This window comes from Trachemys scripta, chromosome 14, assembly GCF_013100865.1.
Source record: "Trachemys scripta elegans isolate TJP31775 chromosome 14, CAS_Tse_1.0, whole genome shotgun sequence".
NCBI lineage: Eukaryota > Metazoa > Chordata > Testudines > Emydidae > Trachemys > Trachemys scripta.
Window position 1 is genome coordinate 15,632,021 of NC_048311.1, and position 19,572 is coordinate 15,651,592.

At 38.3% G+C, this 19,572-nt stretch overlaps 2 protein-coding genes across 7 annotated transcripts in view; one reads left to right on the plus strand and one right to left on the minus strand.

Annotated features, from left to right (window-relative positions):
- Nucleotides 1-8,200, plus strand: part of B3GNTL1 (UDP-GlcNAc:betaGal beta-1,3-N-acetylglucosaminyltransferase like 1) — a 353,698-nt gene extending 345,498 nt beyond the window's left edge. For all 6 annotated transcript variants that reach the window (XM_034789912.1, XM_034789918.1, XM_034789917.1 and 3 more), the window contains 2 exons: nucleotides 2,614-2,702; nucleotides 7,882-8,200. In XM_034789912.1, the coding sequence (XP_034645803.1) occupies nucleotides 2,614-2,694 (81 nt within the window). In that variant the 3' untranslated portion in view covers nucleotides 2,695-2,702; nucleotides 7,882-8,200. The remainder of the gene's footprint in view (nucleotides 1-2,613; nucleotides 2,703-7,881) is intronic.
- TBCD (tubulin folding cofactor D) overlaps nucleotides 7,357-19,572 on the minus strand; it is a gene marked incomplete at its 5' end in the record, with an annotated part of 241,622 nt that continues 229,406 nt past the window's right edge. Inside the window, 3 exon segments of the mRNA XM_034789910.1 lie at nucleotides 7,357-8,006; nucleotides 12,855-12,939; nucleotides 16,268-16,377. Of these exon segments, the coding sequence (XP_034645801.1) occupies nucleotides 7,995-8,006; nucleotides 12,855-12,939; nucleotides 16,268-16,377 (207 nt within the window).

Genomic DNA, 19,572 nt, shown 5'->3' on the forward strand with positions numbered 1-19,572 from the left:
ACCACTGACATATGTGGTTGCAAGTGAATCACAAAACGAGGGCCCAGTCCATCAAACTGCTGAATGCCCTCAACTACCACTGATTGCAATAGGTGAAGCAGGTGCTCAGCAAATGAGAGAGTCGGGGCCCTGAAGCTATTGGTCTTCTAAAAAGAAGTGGGGTTTTGTGGTGAAGGGGAAGAGTCCACTCTGTTTATAAAGCGCACACTGTGGATATGGGGACTATCCTGTCTCTTGAGTGGGAGGAGAGGTGCTGTGGCAATGACTGGGGAAGGTGGCATGGGAATTAAGTGTATCCTGTACCTGGCTTTTACCTAGGTGTGCCAGGGGGAAGAGGGCACAGCTTCCCCCACATCTTGGGCTCCTTGTGCAAGGGACAGGCACACTTGCAGTCCCTGTAGTTGGGGGGGGAGAGGTGTCTCTCCAAGGGAATGGGAGATGGACAGATCACACACAAAAAGGGACCTTCCCAACACCCCAGCTCAGCAGTCTGTAAAGAAACATAATGAACCTGTCAAACGGTTTGAGCAATTGGGCATTAGTTTTGTAAAGCAAGGACTTCCTTAAAAAAGCTTCTCATTTCTGAAGTCTGCAGATTCTGTGTTTAGTGTCCATGTGTAAATAGTCACATTTCATTTTATTTCACACTTCCAGCTAGGTGTGATAATCTGTACTTCCTGTCCTAAACGGTTTAGTGTTGCTGTGTCCAGCTGCCACATTCTGCCCCAGAGCTAGCAGTGTTTGGGTGGTGAGTGGCATATACCCTACTTAAGTATTTTGTTGAGCACTTTGTCAATTGCTTTAGACTCTTTTGGGATGAAAGGTGCTATGTAAATTATGTATTAGCTACCACTATATCACTCTCAGGCACAGAAAGCATCAGAGTTCAATAAATACTAGCACTAGGGCTTGTGGTTACCGTGTTGCTGAAATAGCACAGCATCAGCAGCAGCTTTCTTAATACTTTTTGCCGAGCAGACTAAAGTGGAAGAACTGAAAAAAGGTAATGAGAGCCATATGGTTTTGAGGCACAGCTCGCTGGGGTGGGTTTGAGGTCTGAAGCAATGTGCCTGCAGATGTTTCCTTTCATCTGTCAGTTCAAGCAGGAGAAAGAATGAAGAGTTGTTCTTTAAAAAGTCAGAACCACAAACCTGACCCTCTGAGAAGTGGAGGCACATGAAAGGAAGGAGTAACACAGCTTTACTGATGCTCACACAATCCAACATTTATTTCCCCAAAGGCAGCAATGATCCAGGTTATAGACATGACATTAGCACTACTTGGATACTTTTGTTAGCATTCTCACATCTTATGTGCTAAAGCAGGATTAGGGCAGTTCATTTTTTGAATGGGAGACCTCCAGGGAACACTCAGATGCTAAGGGAAGTCGTGTTTGTAAGAGATTCTGTTGATGGCTCTCTTCCTTGACTGCCCCTCGGTGATATGGGAAGTTGGAGATGTCCTCAGCTGGGTGAGAAGTAAAGCTGAGGTTCTGACAGTTTGTGGTCATTAAAGATCCCACAGCAATTTTTTCATCAGATTTTGACCAGGACAGTTGAACATTCTGCCTCCCTGAATTCCTCCGGCCATTTCAGTTGTACGTATTATGCTTCACTTCTTTCCTGTATGATTTCATAGTGGTGGTGTGCGTTGTTAAAGCTCTTAACACAGCTGCTGTGTTTCACTCAAAGGGATGCTGCAGCAATCCTGGTTTATCCCTTACTTACATCTTAAGGTATTGTCATGATTGATAAATTATTTATGAAGAGCTTAAAGATTTGTGAAATTAAAGACTATAGGAGGGCGAAGTATCACATCAGAAATGCTGAGGTTGGCGTGTTTACTTAATGACATCACTGCCTTGCAATATTGTGCATGGAACAAAAATACAGAGTTTCTTGTCCAGACAGTAAAAAGGATTTGAAGGAAACACCTGTAACTATGGTTAATATGCCAGTTGCTTGTTGAAAGGTGTATTTCACCAGCCAAGCACATTGTGCAAAATCCACAATTATTACTATTTTGTTAAATGGCATCCTCGTTCCAGTCTCTTAAAATGTGTGTACTTAAAAAACAAAACAAAAGCACACACATAGTCCTCTGCAGAGCTGGTTTCAGTGCAAATCCTGTGTTGTGCTTAGCAGTTAGAATGAGCTGTTTGCCAGCAGTCTGAACTGGTGACCATCCCCCCTGGGCTATCTTGGAAAAGTTCTTGAACATGCCGGCTTTCACCCCATGAGCTGAGGATGAAAAGAGAGTCTGAAAGCTGCCAGTATTTCTCTCTGGAGTTACAAGGTTTTTGTTTCCAGGGGTTGGCAGGGGGGGGTGCGTTGGGGGTTGATCCAGAACATGACCAGTTAGGGAAGGAAAGAACAAAACAGACTTTGAACTCAGAGATAGAAGTAAAACTTTTTTTTTGCTTTCTCTATTCTCTTGAAATAAGCTGTCTAGGGTCATGAGTTTCTAAACTAATGCAATTATTTTAGAAGGATGTGGGGGGGATGTATGCACAGATAGATTTCTCAACTGTTTTTTTATTAATTTTTAGATCAACAACTGATCCCATTTTCTTCATTTTACCTGAATGAACTAATGCTGTGTCTCATCCCACAGGATCTGACAGGTGGAGGATTTGAAGAAAACTTGGCCACACTACACTTGAAAGAGGGACTGGATTATCATCATTTCAACTGAACTCTGAGGTACAGCAGTGAAATTGGTGCTTTATGTATCCTGAGTGATGTGTATGTTAAAAACAAAACTATGTCCAGAGAGGGTTAGGTTTTGTAGTTAGTAATTTGAACTTCACCCAATGTATCTCTTCTAATCATTTATTCTTTTCTAAAGGCAGGATAAAGTTATTCCTTTGATATCTATATTTACCAGTTGTTAATATGCCACATTACTGGCTTAGCAGTCAGTTTATAATCGTGATTCTTCCTGCTTATTATCACAAAAACAATAGTGAAAGTGCTATTTTTGTTGCTAACTTTAAGTGTACAAAATTTGTTACTGCTGCTTATACTCTTGGTGTAAGTGGCCCATCCAGTGTTATCCATTAGATTACAGAGCAAGCTGCTACCATAAGAAAACACTAAAGCCATAGCAAACAATGTACACAGCAGTTTAAATGTTCACAACAATGAAAGTGTTGAGACCTTGGTGACTCAGGTTCTGTCCAGAGTGGTCAGGGGCCCCAAGCCATTCCCTGGAGTTGGTTAATCTCCTGCTACTGACAACAGCAGCTGGTGTTTCCTGAGGTAAAATCTTTGCATTACTGCTTTGTATCTATGTGAACTGCTAGTGCTGAGGGATTAAAGAGGCCCTAAATTATGGCATCCCTGTGATTCGGGCGTTTTAGGAGTACAGTGTATATGGGAAGTGATTTGGAAGCCAGAGGATAATGTATATAGATGCTCAGAGCTTTCACTCAGCCTCCTATTGTGTATGCTTAAAAATAAGTAGATTTTTTCTAACATGGAAGTAACATTTTTCTTGCACTGGGGACCTCAAGTTATACCTTTGCTCAAGAAGGAACTAAACCTCAGGTCAGCTTCTGCTTTAGACTATCTCTCAAGTGAAATATGCCACTTTGTGGTTTATTATATGTGAATTAACATAATCAAGAGGTAATTTACTTTACCTAGGGATTCCGGGACCCGAGCTTGACACATTAGCTGGGTCTGATTCTAATTGCATAGCACTTTATAAAACTTAGACCCATTTAAGGTTTCTTAAGTAGGCCACCTAAAATCACTAATTATTTTGGAAAATCTCTACTCTGGTTAAGTAATAGATATTTTTGTTGCTAGTTACGCTACTTATTTAATCACAAAATAAAGGGTTGTCTTAGTTACTGTTGTTCCCTTATCAGTATCTTTATCTTTTGTGTTCATCTTTCTTGTTCGTTGGGTGATTCTGACAGCCTGAGAATTGCATAGCACTGAGGGGCCATATAGTATACACTATCTTTTGACTTTTTTCTCTGTCTGCATGATACAAGGCTGAACGCCAAGAAGTGTTGCCTACTTGAATGTTAGTTGGTCTGAGCTGGTGAAATGACTCACAGCACCCAGAGCCACTCCCTATCAGGCTGTATGTTATACCATCAATATACTCAAATTTAATACAAAAATATACTAAGTTCAAATTCTAAAGAATTCCAGCAAGTGCTGTCACTCTGTTTAGTAAAAGGGTGCTGCTGTCTTTGCTTCCTTGACCAGCTGTGCAGAATTTAATTTATAAAATCTGTGTGGAGAAGAGTGCCTCCCCACCTCCAAAACTCCTGGTTAATAACGGTTCCTTTCAGAAAAGAGGCCTGTAACTTTGAGCCTGTCTCTCCATTTCCCTGCTACTGCCATGCATACCCTGTTTTGAATTGATTAATCATGTGCATCACTTCACTCTTGTTCCCAGGACTCCACCCCTGCTTCAGTGTTTATAATTCCATGTATAGATTATCAATACTGAGACCCCCATTCCATTGCCCTCCCCAGTTGCTGATCATGTTCTGTGCTTCTGGTAAATATTTCTGATTTCCCAGTTACATGTAAAATAGCCTGAAATTGCAGTCTATGCCTACCAGCTAGAAGCTGAGGAAAAGGCTATTATAAATTCACAGTGTTTATCCTTTGCTGCTCAGAATGTAATATTTACATGAAAAAAGTGGCTGGAGCTTTTTTTCTAGAATAGTACAGAAAAAGGTGTTCTTGGCTTCTCACACCACGGGATTGGTAACTAAACCCCTAAGGCCCAGATTTTCAAGAGAGCGTGATCCCTGCACTAGAATTTTGCATTGTCAGTTTCTCGTAGAGAGATGAAATGGTTCAATTTTTATACTCATCCCACTGATCTACAGGTGACTGCACAAAAGATCTCTGTTACTGCATATTATTTAAAACCAGATTGGGTACTAAGCGCTTTTGAAAATCTGGCTCTAAATGGCCATTTTAAATCCAGCCTGCTTTAGTAGTGGCTTTGTTTTGATCTCACTCCAATTAGCAGCATCCCTAACTATTATGCTGCAGCAGATTGGTATCTATTCATTGAATTTCAATTGAGACCAGACTTGGTAATCTCAGCAAAGCTAAAGATTGTGAGAGCTATGGAGACCAAGTCTGTCACTCATGTAGGTGGGTCCTGTTCAGGATTGCGTACTTTGTCCGGTCATTTTCCATGTCGTACCTGTTCTGTGGATTAATACAGGGTTTTGTGCTGCATGGCTGTGAAGCCAACCCCAGTTTGGGAGTATTACCTTTAAGAGCCAATGCTGAGGTTCATAGCACAGAGGGTATTTCTCATTTGAGTTTCATATGACTGTTTTTTAATGATGATTGAATATTTTTATACCACAATCTTTATAAAACTAAAGCTTCTGACAGTGTGGGGATTCCATTGGAGCTTTATCCATTTTGACCTTGATCCACAGCTCACACTCCTACTTCGGAACATATCCTATAGCGAATCTTCACACGCACAAAAAAAGGCCCATGCTAAGAATGGGAGTACAAGGATGAGAGTTGGTAATGAAATAGTAGTAGTAGTAGAGGGGTTTTTTGAGTCTACTTGGAAAGAAAAGGAAACATGTCAGGTTTATATAGCCAGCTGCCAAACTGGGCCGCAAAGTTATTCTTACAGCCAACTATTATCTTCAGCTGGTACAATTCAAACAGTGGTTATACTACTTGCTGTTTGTTTCCAGTAGTGCCAATAACCAGTCAGGTAGTGTAAAATTGAGCAAAAAATGGTTGGTACACAACTTCCCACAAGGATAGACATGAGAGAAGAGATATGTCCATTCTAGACTGTGAAGGAATATACTCCTGTATTTCTGAAACCTAGAATTTTCCAAGCTACATCTCGATGATGAACCCTTCATAAGATTGTCAATTGCTTGATTATTTTCAGGCAACAATTTAAAAGAAATATTTCTGTAAAAGTCTTTTCTAGATTCTAGTAATAAAGTGCTCTCTAAAGGACTAGTTAGTAATACATGATACAGCTGAAGATTTTGTCTAATTCTGTTATCAGTGGAAATGATACCTCTAAAGTGCCAAATCTAAACATTTTAGTAATAGTTTGTTTTTAGTTTAATTTTTCTGATTTAAACATATTTTGACATGTCTGTATTGATGTATTACAATCCATCTTAATTTTTCATAGATTTTAAATGAACGAGTTCACCCTTTTGTGGGGGAGGAGGTTCTGTCTTGATTTGGCCCAGTGCTGTTTTTGCACCAAGCAAGGAACAAATGTTGCTATATGAGCAGTAATGATCTAAAGGGATCTTGACATCTGCACCCTTAATCAGTGGGGATTTGATATATGTCTGGTGTGTGGGCTAGGACCAAGATGCCACTATAACAGCAGTTTCCAAACTTTTTGAAATGCACCCCTGGAATTACAATTTTTGGTTGCGCCACCCCCAACCCAGACAAAAAGAGGTGAGGCAGGGGATGGAGGTTGCGCTCCCTCCTCAAGCCCTGCTATGCTGGGCTGAAGCCCAAGCTGCATGTCATGGCTGCTCACCTGCTGCAATGTTCCTCTGGGGATGCACCCCAGTTTAAAAACCTCTGTTCTACAAGCTACACAGCCACCTTCTAGGAGTGGCATTTGAGGTGTGAGCCATTCCTACACCTGTGAAGGTAGGTCCTCAAGGGTAACGGGCCACTTCTTTGGGATAGATCTCAAATACATATACATTGCAAAGTCATTTTGGTATGAATATTAACAAAAGCTAGTTTTCTGGGCTTGTTCACTTGTGCAAAATTGAAAATCATGCCACGCTAGCATTTGGATATTTCTCCTTCCCTTCTGCTTCAGGAAGAGAATAATTTAATACACTGGTCACAAATAATTCATATATTTAACTTCCCTTGTGAATCTAGAGAAAGAATTAGTATGCTATATAAACCCAGTCAAAAGAGCCTGTGCTACAACAGTAGAAGGACAAACAAAAAGGTATGTCACATAAGCTTAAAAATCAGTTTCCACACACCCCTCTGTTAGAGCAGAGCATGCTGCAAGTGCTTACTGTCACTCACTTTTCTTCTACTATACAGTAGAGGTAGGTTTTCTCAACATCAAATGCAGTTAAGTTATGGCTTTTTATAGTTGGCCTTTCTGTAGGGGGAAAAAAATCAGCTGTTGTATCATTTCTTATTAGGTGCCTCTTTATGGAGAATGACTGGGTGCAATTTTGGTTTTGAAAATGCGGATGATTGATTTTTAAAAATGTCTAACAGTAAGGGCAGTGGCTGAAGCACTGACCTGTCACCTCTGTACTCCGCCGTTGGAAAAGTGAGGTTCTGCTTGATGTCTCTTGAATTCTACCTTATAACACAAAGTCACCACTCATTTACACGAGTCGACAGTCTCTGTTTATTTTAGGCTTTGACCTTACCCAGAACGAAGATGGTCTGCTTTTGCTTGCAGACTAGACATCAGGTTGAAGGCAATGAAAGAACAGTTTATGGAGAGAGGTATTACCATTAAGTATTGCCACTCTGAACTGTTACATTATCATCTTAAATATTTGTCTTGACCACAAGCATTATCCACAACTGTAAATGTATAATACACAAGTACAAGCTCAATGATTTTAGAGGAGACACACTAATTCAGGTTTACTGAGGGGAATGCAAGACATTGGCATTCAAAAGCAGCTCAATTATGACAAAGATCATGAGGACAAACTGCCATCTTGTGGCTACAGATAAATTTAAGAATTGAAAACATAATGGACCTTTGTTGCCTTCTTTATATTGTGGTCAGAGATACTGACAGATAAACAGCCTGCTTTTTCAGTGGTATCTCTCTGTGTGATGCTTTTGAACACGTGCTTTTACTCTTTACATTAATTTTGTTAATCATATTTTGTAGCTCAGTCAAACTCCAGTTTATCAAGATGCTGCAGCACAGATCACTTCCTTCTTCATGACGCAAGTGCCAGAGAGCTTCAGTTTTCAAAGCAACAGAGAAGTCTGACTGCATTACTATGCTGCACTCTACATACAGGAAACAAAAAAAGAAGAACTTATGAAATTCCTTTTAGGTAGGGTGCTCAGCTACTTTTAATCCAGCTAATAACTGAATGCATGTTATCAACTAGAGCAAACTAAAGGAAAATAGGACTTTGTTTTAAAAGTGAATTGTATTTTAACAGAGGGTAAATATCACAACTCTAGATTTAAAAAAAAAAGTTGAATCAACCTTTAAAATATTAGTCATCTGACAGGTTTTTCAAAAAGATAAATAAAGTTCAAGTGGCTTGTAAAATGAAAATATTCAAATGTTATGCCTGGCTTTATCTAATCAAGTTTGTTATTTTCCTCTACTTTTATGAAGCAAGCTCTCAGCGAAAGGCAGAAGGTGGTGTGTCTTTTTTCTCATACACCCTCTCCCCCTCCCCACTGAAAAGTGTTTGTGTCACTGGATTTCACTGCTGTGAAACTCGTCCACTAGTAATACATAGTAGGTTGCAGGTGGGATTGTCATTCTTTAATACACCTCTACCCCGATATAATGCAGTAAAGCAGTGCTCGGGCGGATCAAAGCAAGTTCAATATAACGCGGTAAGATTTTTTGGCTCCCGAGGAAAGCGTTATATCGGGGTAGAGGTGTACTAGCAAAAATGAAAATAACCTTGCAGTTTACTTGAAAACGTCTATTTGTTCTAGCAAGTGTTTAATTAACATTACTAGAAAACATGCGTAGGAAATAGTAAAGCACCAAATTCTGCCCTGAAACCTTAATGACTTTGATGGGATACCAAAGGAAAGATCTGCATTACAGTATTTGCAGTAATATTTTCTCTCACACACACAGGTGCATCATATTATCTTGTTTATATCAAAAGATTCACTTTTCTTTCTACTCTTTCATCTAAGTCTTCAAGTTTTAAGAATAACTCACCCAGCTCTCAAGACAATTTTCTTACCAATTATTTATACCCTCTACATTTTGAAATGCTTAATCATAAAACTGATGAAGCAAAGAGCAGTCAACACTGATAGTAAAACAAGCTTCTTAATTTCCCACTTCATTAAAACACCAGCTCTCACAAGTTTAGCTTTCACTTTAAACAAGAGTGATTTACCAGATGAGAACTTTAAGAATGTTTCTTTATCAAATTTACAAAATTATCTGTTCCAGTTGCTGTACAAATTAACTAACTGTATATCAGGGGAGTAAGAATCACTTCAGCAGCTGGTTTTCTTGGCCCTTTTACTATCAATGTTTTCAGAACAAAACAAAAACTGGTTTTGTGACTTAATGTGTTACATGATTATTTCCATTCTGAACCTGACTTCTTACAGGTCAACACAGTTGGGTTGTATCTCTACTTACAAACACCAGAGGCAGTTACATCTTATCTGATGTTCCAGGGCTTGGCCACAACCCTTCCACCAGTATGAATACCTCCAAAATTGTGGGGGAAATTCTGCATTTTAAGTAAGACCTTAAGTATAAATTAACAGCAAATTCTTACTTCCCACAGTTTGCCCCATTTTAACACATTTCTGTATCACAATCTTTCCCCCAGTCTGGGGCATAGAGAGCAATAAAGAAGAATGAATAGGGATTGAATGACAAATGGGACAGAAGAATGTTACCCTTTCCCGAAAGTAAGTAGTGTTAATCTATTTTAAATCCACAGCTGAGGGCATGCTCCTGCTGACATTTTCTTCTGAAGAAGAATGAAGGGTCAAGCATGTGAGGTGTTGATGAATGACCAGGTAGCCATTTTACAGATTTTTGTTCTGGCTGCTGACTGTGGAAGTGTTGAGTAGGTTCCAACCTCTTCTGCTGATGAATGTGCTTCAGCAACAGTATTTAATCTAGCTAAGAATGGATGATTTTAGATACTTTCAAGCACATGCATGTAACTTACAGGGAGAAGAATAAAAATGAAGTTTTACTAAGCTAATTGAGTCTACTAAGGAATACTTGAACTGCTCTTCAGATCTGCCACATGGTGTTGAGACTTCAGGAAAAACAAAAGAAGAATTACCCTAGAGTCATCTGTACTCAAGATTAAGACCTGTCTTGTTCTCACAGAAGATGCATTACGGGTAGTATCTGAGAATGAAGATTTTGAAAATTCTTCTAGCTCACATGGTTGCAACGAAGAAGCATATCGTTATGGGAAAGGAATAAAATGCCATAAGTTTGAATGTGAGGGTCTTTGCATTGTAGACCGAATCTAGCTAGGGAAGAGGTTTGACTGCTGGTTGGCCACATATGCTACTCTATGGAACCTCAATATCATTTGGTGATGTACCTAGAAATGTAGATGAGCTAGTGTGTTGAATGCAAAGTGATTGCAGGCCAAGTCTAGGCCATCCTTTAAGAAAGCGGTTCTCAACCAGGGGTACACAGAGGTCTTCTAGGGGATAGGTACATCAACTCATCTAGGTATTTGCCTAGTTTTACAACAGACTACATAAAAAGCACTAGCGAAGTCAGTGCAAACTAAAATTTCAGAGACACACTGACTTGTTTACACTGCACTATATACACTGAAATGTAAGTACAATATTTATATTCCAATTGATTTATTTTATAATTATATGGTAAAAATGATAAAGTAAGCCATTTTTCAATAATAGTGGCTGTGATGATTTTGTAAACAAGTAATTTTTAAGCACGCAAGACAACTCAGATTCCTGAAGGGGGTATGGTAGTCTGGAAAGATTGAGAGCACTGCTCTGACTTTGCAATATTGAAGAGACAGCATGTTGTCTCAAGTCTCACACAGGCAAAAGAGATGGAGAACCTGCAAGTCTTAAAAACCTAGCTGTCTACAATGAGATGCAGCATACAGCTCCGGTGTAGGAAATCCTACCAGTTGGGAAAATGCAGTGGAGACCTCTGTGGAAGCTCAACTATCCCAGCATTCTTGGTGTCCCTTGATCCTCTCAATAGTTGAAGTGGGGAGAGGAGAGATTTGACCATCTGTGAACTAGAGTCTAGTCCCAGCAATTTTTGGTCCGCTTCCCTGATGAAGAACTTCGCCTTTACATTTTGGTTGGATTATTTTTGTTCAGAATTATTAGCTATACTTCAAGTATATGTCCCAATGCATGCTCCACCCTATTTGAGAATCTCACTGGAATATGGAGGTAAATGTCTGCTAGATCTTCCAGAAAGACTACAGTAGTCCTGAAATTTTTCTTCATCAGGCTGTTCATACTCTTGCAGTCCAATACTCTTCCTGATACCTTTCTTCAATGATGATGATGGCAGAGAGCCCTGGAAGTGCCTTAAGGGACAAGCTCTATTGCTTTTGGTGTGGTTTGTTTCTCATCTGTTGAAGCTGCAGAGCCTGAAGCTCCAGATAATATTCATCTTACACTATCATCTCTCTGAACTGGATTGGAATCTGATGCCTGCAACACAGGATATCCTAACCTGGGTCCTATTTTTGAAGGGAAGCAGGCCCTATCGCAGTCACTCTGTTCAGATTGGAAGAAAAGTTACATAAAATCCAAACTCTGAGCCTAGGTGTTTCTCCTGGAACAGGAAGAATCTCTACTCTTACTTTTGCTGTGAATAGGACTGAAATGAGATTCTGCCCCATCTGTCTCTGATCTCACAAGAATAGGAAAATAATACTTTGTTCATATAATATGTTACCATCTTATCAAGCTTCTCCATGAATGGGATTCCAACTAAGACTTTTGAGATGCGGATAAATTTTACACTGATCAGGGCTTAAGTCCAGAATTAGGGCCAGGACAACTGAGAGTCCATGCATCCTCTTTTTATGAATGCAGCAGCTAAAGGTATTTCTTTAGGTATCAGTGAGTTCTTCTTTGGTCTGAGGGTAGAAGTTTTTAATTCATCACAGCAGGACACTGTAGCACTAGCAGGCATGTGCTTCCTAGAGACAGTAGGGCTGCTGAAGTCTGTTCTAAGAACGGCATCTATCTTTATGCCTGCAAGGTCCTTTAGTAAGAAAACTCCCTCTGCAGGAATTACCTATTGCATCAAGTTTAGACAGTGAAGAGTGCACCTTTGAGTGCCCTTGTAGAATTTCAGGGCCTGCCACCTGAACCATTTTCTATGTCTCCCTAACAATTTGCATGAAGGGGGAGGACAAGTGTATTTAATATTCGTCCTTGGTTCTATTGAGCCTGCTTATCCTGGTGGCCAACATCTTCCTCCCCATTGTCTGACATATCTGGAGGAAAAGAACCTCTCTCATGCTTCTCTGGCTTAGGGTCACAGTGATCAAAACAGAGTTCTCCTCCTGTGGAAGATGAGCTGTACTCAAAACTGTTATGGCTTCATGCTGCATACTTCTGCAAATCTGGCCCATCATATGTACATTAAACTGAGTAAGGAAATTCTTTCCTAAGGTTACATGTCGTCACTTCTCAGGAGTGCTTTATTTATTATTAGGTTTTAGAATATAACTTTCCTGAATCTTTCAATACCTTTTTTGTCCTAAATGCAGAATCAATTTATAGGAAGTCACATAAGTCATGGAATTTTAGTTTTGCTATTAAATTTGAAGGGGAAATTCTTACCATTCTTTTCCACAAAACATAGACACACACACTGTACACACAGGCATCTGTGCTACATTATTTCATGCTTGCATTGTCTTAGTAAGTTGAGCTTTACACCAGAAGTCTGGAATGTTTTCAAGGAATTGGATTGGAGGGTTTTATAAAAACTGTTTTAGACAATTCCATACATTCTGTACTTATGTCTTAGGCTTGTAGCACAATCCCATGGGGCTCGGATTTCTAGATGTCATTAACAAGTACAGAATATTTAGTAAAATAACTGATGCTTCTAATTTTGTTTCTTCAGGAAAATTCTATAGCAAAAACTCCACACTCTACCTTGGACACTAGTTGCGGTTTCGGCACTTTCATTAGGTCACAGAGATAGTTGCGCTTCTCTCTCACTAGTGGTAATTCAGCATCCCTACAAGGGAAGATAAGAGAATTCCTTTTAATGTTCATGCTTTCAGTCCATCTACAAAGAAAATAATTTTTGTAACTCAATTTGTAACATGCAATGAAAAGAAAAGCTTAATGAACAGTTTGACAATACTATTTACTGTTTAACTGTATTCTTAATACAGTATCCTTTCAAAGTATAGTGAAACATATTTACTCTTAATAAATTCTGATTTGATTGATACAAAAAAAGTATAACATTTTTACTGCACTGCATTAAACCAGAGGACTCTTAACAGTATGTCTCCTAGAAGCGTCATTGTCCCTAAACGATTATTCGATACTGAAGGTATTTCCGAGCCCAAAATAAAGGGAAACCTTTGGTACCTCTGACACAACCATGTATATCATTTTGATTTTGTAAAGGTAGCTATGGTATATAGTCTCATACCCAGTGACTTAATTCTCTAGGGAGGACAAAACTGATTCCAGTACTACAGAAAAGGGTGCACACAATCTACATGTTGAATACCTCTGGCCTTTTTCAAAGATACTTGACAACTTTGGCAAGTTGCAAACTTGCTTTGAGCCAAAAACAAAAGGCACATTTTGTTATATTATAAATTAACAATTGTACCCTAAACCCATGGTAGTTCTAACAGGGAGAATATTTCAAACCTGCATGTCCTGGTTATTGTCTTTTTTACCAAATATTTGAGGCTGGTTCAGCTTCCTGATGTCAACACAGATTTATTTTAATTCAGAAGTATAAAGTCATTCCTGTAGTGCCCAGAGAGTTTGAGAATTTTAACATACTCTTGATGATCCCCTGCAAGGTGTCATAAGTCTTCTTTAATAAACATGACAGTACATTCTTCAACTGCTTTATCTACCAAGTCTCCCCAGGCGAAACCAGCGCACACCAACTAATCTAGAACTCTGTCTTAAATCTCAAAGTATTAGTATACATGCCAAATTCAAATAGAAGTCTAAGTACTGGACCAACAAAGAATAGAACTGGCAGGTAGCCACATAATTTTAGTGAGTACAGGGCAGGGTTCTGATGGCTGACTAATTTAAGACCAGACCTGTAACAACCATATTTTCTGTAATGATTTTGATTTTAATATTCCTGCTTTAGTTTGATTACTTCAGTGACAAATTAATAAAGGGGAATCTACAATACAAACAACATTTTTCTCAAACCAGTTGCTTGTCTCAGCATTATTTCTGTATATGATGTAGCAACAGCCACTGCTCCCTCCCTTCTTCACAATTTATGGAGATGAAAGAGGGATTTAATGCCAAAATAGCTAAACAATCTTTAACTTTCAGTGAATATTGAAAGATATTAACACAAGAGGAGCAATTTCAAAAGTTTGTGGAAACATTATTTTAACTGTAGAGTTCATGTGGTAATTTAACCAAAATAGAAGACTGAAAAGAAACAGATTCTGCAAATCTGAGAAAAGCTCACATAGTTGTTCTAATTCTGCACTGAAAGATTAAGAAAAGTAGTAGCAGCCAATCATTATACTGACAGCTTTTAAACACTGACACATCATTTATTTTAAAATCTATCACCAGTCAGGAATTTCAGAGCAGAATGAGATTAAACTGTGGCATAAAATAATTCCCCAGAGTTTCAGATCCAGCACCATTTAGCTTGGCAAAAACAAGCTGTGCAAACTGAAAATCTACTTAAGTTCATGCAGAACAATTATCCAAAATCAGTGACTAACGCCAATGTGTTTTTACATGGCTTCAGAGAAACTGTGAAAGAGTGCCCTAAGTCTACTTGTTCCTTGAAGACATCAAAATTCACTAAAATGGGAGAGTTTGGAAATGTTTAAGTCATGAACACATCTATTGTAATACAATGATGCGAACATAACTTGTTGCATTCACAGAACTAAGGAAAAGGGCATCAAATGGTACTCAAAGCAAATGAACTAATTTATCTTTTAAGCAGTGACACCTTTAAAACACCTATCCTGCACCCTCTGTGGATCTAGAACTATATAGTCAGAGTCTTTATCTCTCCTAATGATTAATATTTCAGGCTCATTATAATGCAACGCTACATAAAGCTGTGAAAAAATGAACATTTAAGCATAAATATAATCAGCAGTTCTTATAGCATTCAGTTTCCCTATAGTCATGTGTTTCTATTCTGTTATTTTATTGCAGTGGTTCTCAAACTTTTGTACTGGTGACCCCTTTCACATAGGAAGCCTCTGAGTGCGACCCCCCTTATAAATGAAAAACACTTTTTTATATATTTAACACCATTATAAATGCTGGAGGCAAAGCAGGGTTTGAGGTGGAGACTGACAGCTCGTGACCCCCCCGTAATACCCTTGTGACCCCACTGAGGGGTCCTGACCCCCAGTTTGAGAACCCCTGTTTTTTTTGTGTGTAAGAAGACTGCTAGAAGTCCCTTTTTTCACCACTAGGTGAATTTCAAGTGAAAGACTACAACCAGAAACTGAGCCCACACTACCTCTGATTGACACTTTTACTACCTTTGGGTCAGTGATAACCCACTGCACCTGGCATGGACAAGACAATGTTGCCATTACAGCAGAGCATTTGATACAAGAGTTCTTCTAATAGAGTAACAGAAATGATTCAAAATCCTGGCAAGTAGTTGTGGTACATTCAGCTATATTAATTCATGATTGTATGCAAGGTCTTCTTTCCAGAAGAGATTTAATGACGAAGACAACAGAAGGTAGTTTAAATTATATTATTAATGTAGTTACTTAATTGATACTACAATATGAAAGTTCCACTGGGGAATGTCAGACTCTATTTCAAAATATTTGTTTGAAGGAGGTTTCAACATTTCTGAAGCCTATATTTCATAGGAAAGTATGAGTAATTCTTCTCATGATGTCACTGTTCAACTCTTTGCCCACACACCACCCCTTTCTCAGAGTACTGCAAGTGCTCAAAAATGCTAAGAAAATGGGTCTGCAATTGAGGTTTGTCTGTTTCCACAATCCTTTTCTTTTTTGTATCACAAAGAACTGCCAGGATTTCCTCCCCTTTTTCTTTATTCGAAATTATGGGTATTTTAGTAAACACCATTCGACAAGTAAAAATAAAACTCATAACACCTTTATTTACCACCAATATAGAATATACAAGCTTTCAGGGCAGGAAGGTCCCTTTCAGCAACATCCTTTTTGGCCTAAAAAACATGTATAAAGCGATAAGTGGATCTTGTTACAGATACCACGTTGTTTACAGTTCCTTTTCCACATTTCCTCATGAACAAATATTTTATAGATATGAGAATTATTAAAATTGGCCTTACTAAACATTTCTCTGACAATGAATTCACTTACCAGTTGGTGTCACTAAGTACTGTCATGACCTCATCCAGAATATCAGGATCGACAATATCGCTGTAGGTTATCAACATTTCATACGCTTGACTAGCTGTTGTTTTCCTTATCTAGAGAGAAGGCAGAGAGATAATTTTTAGTTGCTGAAAACAGTGAAATTATCCAGACTGCTACGTAAGAGCTACGTGTTAGTTACAGTTGTTATTAACAGTATTTTCAGAATACTTCAGTGGAGAAAGTTGTATAAATGTTCAGAATGCAGAACTGGGAGTGATATTCCTGAGTCTGCCAGTGATATGCTGTGGAACCTGGGGAAAGTGACTTCACCTCCCTGCTGTAATTTGCACATTGATATTCTAGCATGTCTTCTGTATCTCAAAGAAGTGTTGTGAGTGTAATGTTTATTACATGTGTGGAGCTCCTAAGATGAAATCACTTATTCAGAGATGGCTATTTGATGATTTATGTTCTACTTTAATACTTTGAGCTCCTCAGACAGAAGATGCTAAAGAATTGCAATGTGCTTTACAAATAGTACCCTCACAACAAATCTGTGAGTCAGAGAAGTATATCCCTGATTTTACAGACAGGAATGCCAAGGTAGAGAGTCAGACAGGCATTTTTTTGGCAGAACTAGCAATATAATTTGGATTTTCATATAAAAAGTCTCCTTAACATTTCCTATAGTTCCCCAAAATGTGGCTTAAAATTCTGAGTGTTATATTCTATAGATGCATACTCACTTATTCATTGTAGAATATATCATGTTCTTCTCTAGCATGTTCATGCAATGTTGTAGAACACTACTGTACGGACAGATATACTTACTTTTAGGGCACCAAAAAAAAGGTTCATATTATTTGCCCTATTCTGTGCTGGTATATACTTAGTTGTGGACAAATTAGCCAAATAGACAGCCAACAGTCTAGAAGACAATACATTTTTAGATAATTAACTGTTCAGAACCACAAATACCTTATTTTCTACTACAGAAGACAGGGAACCTCCCAGCTTGTTTGGAAGTAATTATTGCAATAGGTGATGCTTCCCAATCTGCTCCATCCAGTATCTATTCAACACACACTGCCTTGCTTCATCAATGAAATCCAAGCATTGATCAAGGCACCTGGAGATCCCTGTAACAGCTAGTCCCTATCTCCTGGTATATGTAAGGTCCAAGTGACTCCCTTTATGCCAGCATGGTTCCTCATCCATCTACTCTGGCACCTCTCAGGGCAGAGAACAAAAACGGAAGGATGCAATTTGAAAGAACTTTGAATTTCTTCACTTTTGACTTGCATAACAACCTCAGTGTTTAAGCAGAGGGATTTCTGCATTTAGTCAATATTTAAATAAGCAAGTAACTGGAGGCCACAAAATACTGTCTCGTGGGAATATGAAAGTGTTATTGCAATACGCTACTCTGGTTTACCATGTAAATACCTGTTTAAAACATTTTAAAATCATATATTATTTACACAACAGGTTATAATGACTCCTTTACAACTGTTATATCACCATATACTGTGTACTGTAAATATAGATTTTGGAAGGTACATTAAGCATATGTAGTAATATTACTTATGAAAACTACTTCCTGTGCAAACACAGTAGGAAACTTCGTATGTTAAATGATTCAGAAGACTGTATTTTTGAAAACAGCAACAGTAATTAAATTTCTTTTTCAAAATCTAAGCCACTTTGGAGTTATGAGACAAGATTACGCTTGAATATTATTAACCTCATCAATTTAAAACAGTCTAAACTGTTTCTTTCTCTTTTTTTTTTTGTTTTTTTTTTTTTTTTTTAAGATCACCCTGGGTTTAAGATTTTGTAAGCTAAATTTCAGCCTACATTCAACTTTTACTGCCAAGTATTGTTTAGGGTTGTTGTTTTTTTAAACATTTATTTATGTTTAAAAAGGAGTTTGTCTTTATAGGAAGATACATAGATAGCAGCCCAATTCAGAAAATTACTAAAGCAGGTACTTAACTGTAAGCACATGAGTAGTTCTACTCAATTCCAATGGGACTATTCACATGCTTAAAATTTGGAATACACCATACTGAATGGGGACCTAAATCTGCAAAGAGATAAATAGGTAACTGATAATAGGTAAGATGGGTATACCTGGGTAGTTACTGATGATATTGATAATATGTTAATATGGTATTTAAAAATACGGGATTATAATGAACATACTGACATACAAGCTGTGTGAGCAAGTTTCAGAAGTTCTCAGTGTTGGTTTAACTCTGCTCCCATTGAAGTCAATGAGAATTTGACCATCATCTTCAATGGCAGCAGACTTAGGCCAAAGGTGTGTGCTTTTGAAATCCCCATCTTATGCTGTATTTAACAGTTCTCACTGGAGTTGGTTTAGATTCTTAGATTTAGTATGGACTATTTGGATTTTAAAGTTACACCAAAGATCCTTGGATGAGTGTCTTTATTGTATAGTTGCAGATCTGCAATTTTAAAAAAAGGCATTTGTTTTTGAAATGTTGCCATATGAATTTACTTTCAGGAGGTGAATTAAAATTATGTCTATTTATTTATTTTTATTACAAAGGTCATGACAAGATGTGACGATTAACTTGATTAGAAAGTTTGCAGCCCAATCACTTCCTTTCTGGGAGTGACTTCTCCCCTCTTGGAGATATTGGAGTTGCACCTCTCATTTAGTTTTCTTTGATCAGGATGTTGGTCCCTTTTTCTGAGGACAGTACTCCCCTTTGAGTCTTAACCCACAGGGAGTTTCTGAGCAAGTCATGTCCAATGTGGAGGACATATAGGGGGACCTTCCTGAGTGGGCTGAGTTGGGGTTGGAGAGGACACCAGACTCCTTGCCAAGTGACTATTTCCCATTTGAGCAGATGTGAAGGGACAAGACAGTGGTGGGGGAAATATTCAGACTTTCCCCCACCAAGTCTGATTGGAGAAGACAGCAGCAGGGTGGATAACAATGATTTTTTTTTTTTTTTGATAAAATGCTTTTTGAGGGGAAAAACCTATCCAAAGATAGTTTTAATTAAGATACATTATAGCTCAACGATATCTCATCATGGAATAGGGATTATAAATTCTAATTCTATAATATGAGACAATATATTCATGTAATGTTTAAGAAAAGTTTTGTAAATGAGTTCCAATAGTTCATGGATTAGGGACCCAATCTTATGGGATTCCAGGGGCTTCTGTATAGATTATTTATGTTAATCTTTTTATCTACCCAATGGGACTCAGTGCTCAGTCTAGCAGATACCATCAGAGATGCTTAGTTTTGCAGTTCTCAAACTGTGGAT